At 42.2% G+C, this 398-nt stretch overlaps 1 protein-coding gene across 1 annotated transcript in view; it reads right to left on the reverse strand.

The window, feature by feature from the left end:
• Positions 1-398, reverse strand: part of LOC119586187 (glutamate-gated chloride channel-like) — a gene marked incomplete at both ends in the record, with an annotated part of 81,629 nt that overhangs the window by 15,349 nt on the left and 65,882 nt on the right. Inside the window, 1 exon segment of the mRNA XM_037934889.1 lies at positions 158-292. Within this exon segment, the coding sequence (XP_037790817.1) occupies positions 158-292 (135 nt within the window).

Below are 398 nucleotides of genomic sequence, written 5' to 3' on the forward strand. Positions count from 1 at the left end.
GTTTTACACCGAATCAAATCACAATGGCCCAGAAACTAGAATAAATTCCACATAAAAAAATATATATATATTTAACAATAACAACAACAGTAACAAAGACCCACAGAAAACAAGAAGAAAAAAGGAAACTCGCTGAGCCCAAAGACAAATTCCTCACCGGTGTTCGTCTTGCTGTTGCAATAATCTGTGATGAACTTCTCCAAGGTGAAGCGTGGTAGGTGCAGGTTCTTCGTGACCTGCACAGGCTCCACGTCCTTCCACAGGAATACCAGGTCCTCGGTTGTCCATCCGTCTGGTGTGGGGGAGAGTTAGGAGAAGAAAAAAAGGGGGGGAGGGGGAAGGATTAATACTATATAGATAAATTTTAAAGAGAGATTGGGGAGTGAGACAATCGAATG

This window comes from Penaeus monodon, chromosome 21, assembly GCF_015228065.2.
Source record: "Penaeus monodon isolate SGIC_2016 chromosome 21, NSTDA_Pmon_1, whole genome shotgun sequence".
NCBI lineage: Eukaryota > Metazoa > Arthropoda > Malacostraca > Decapoda > Penaeidae > Penaeus > Penaeus monodon.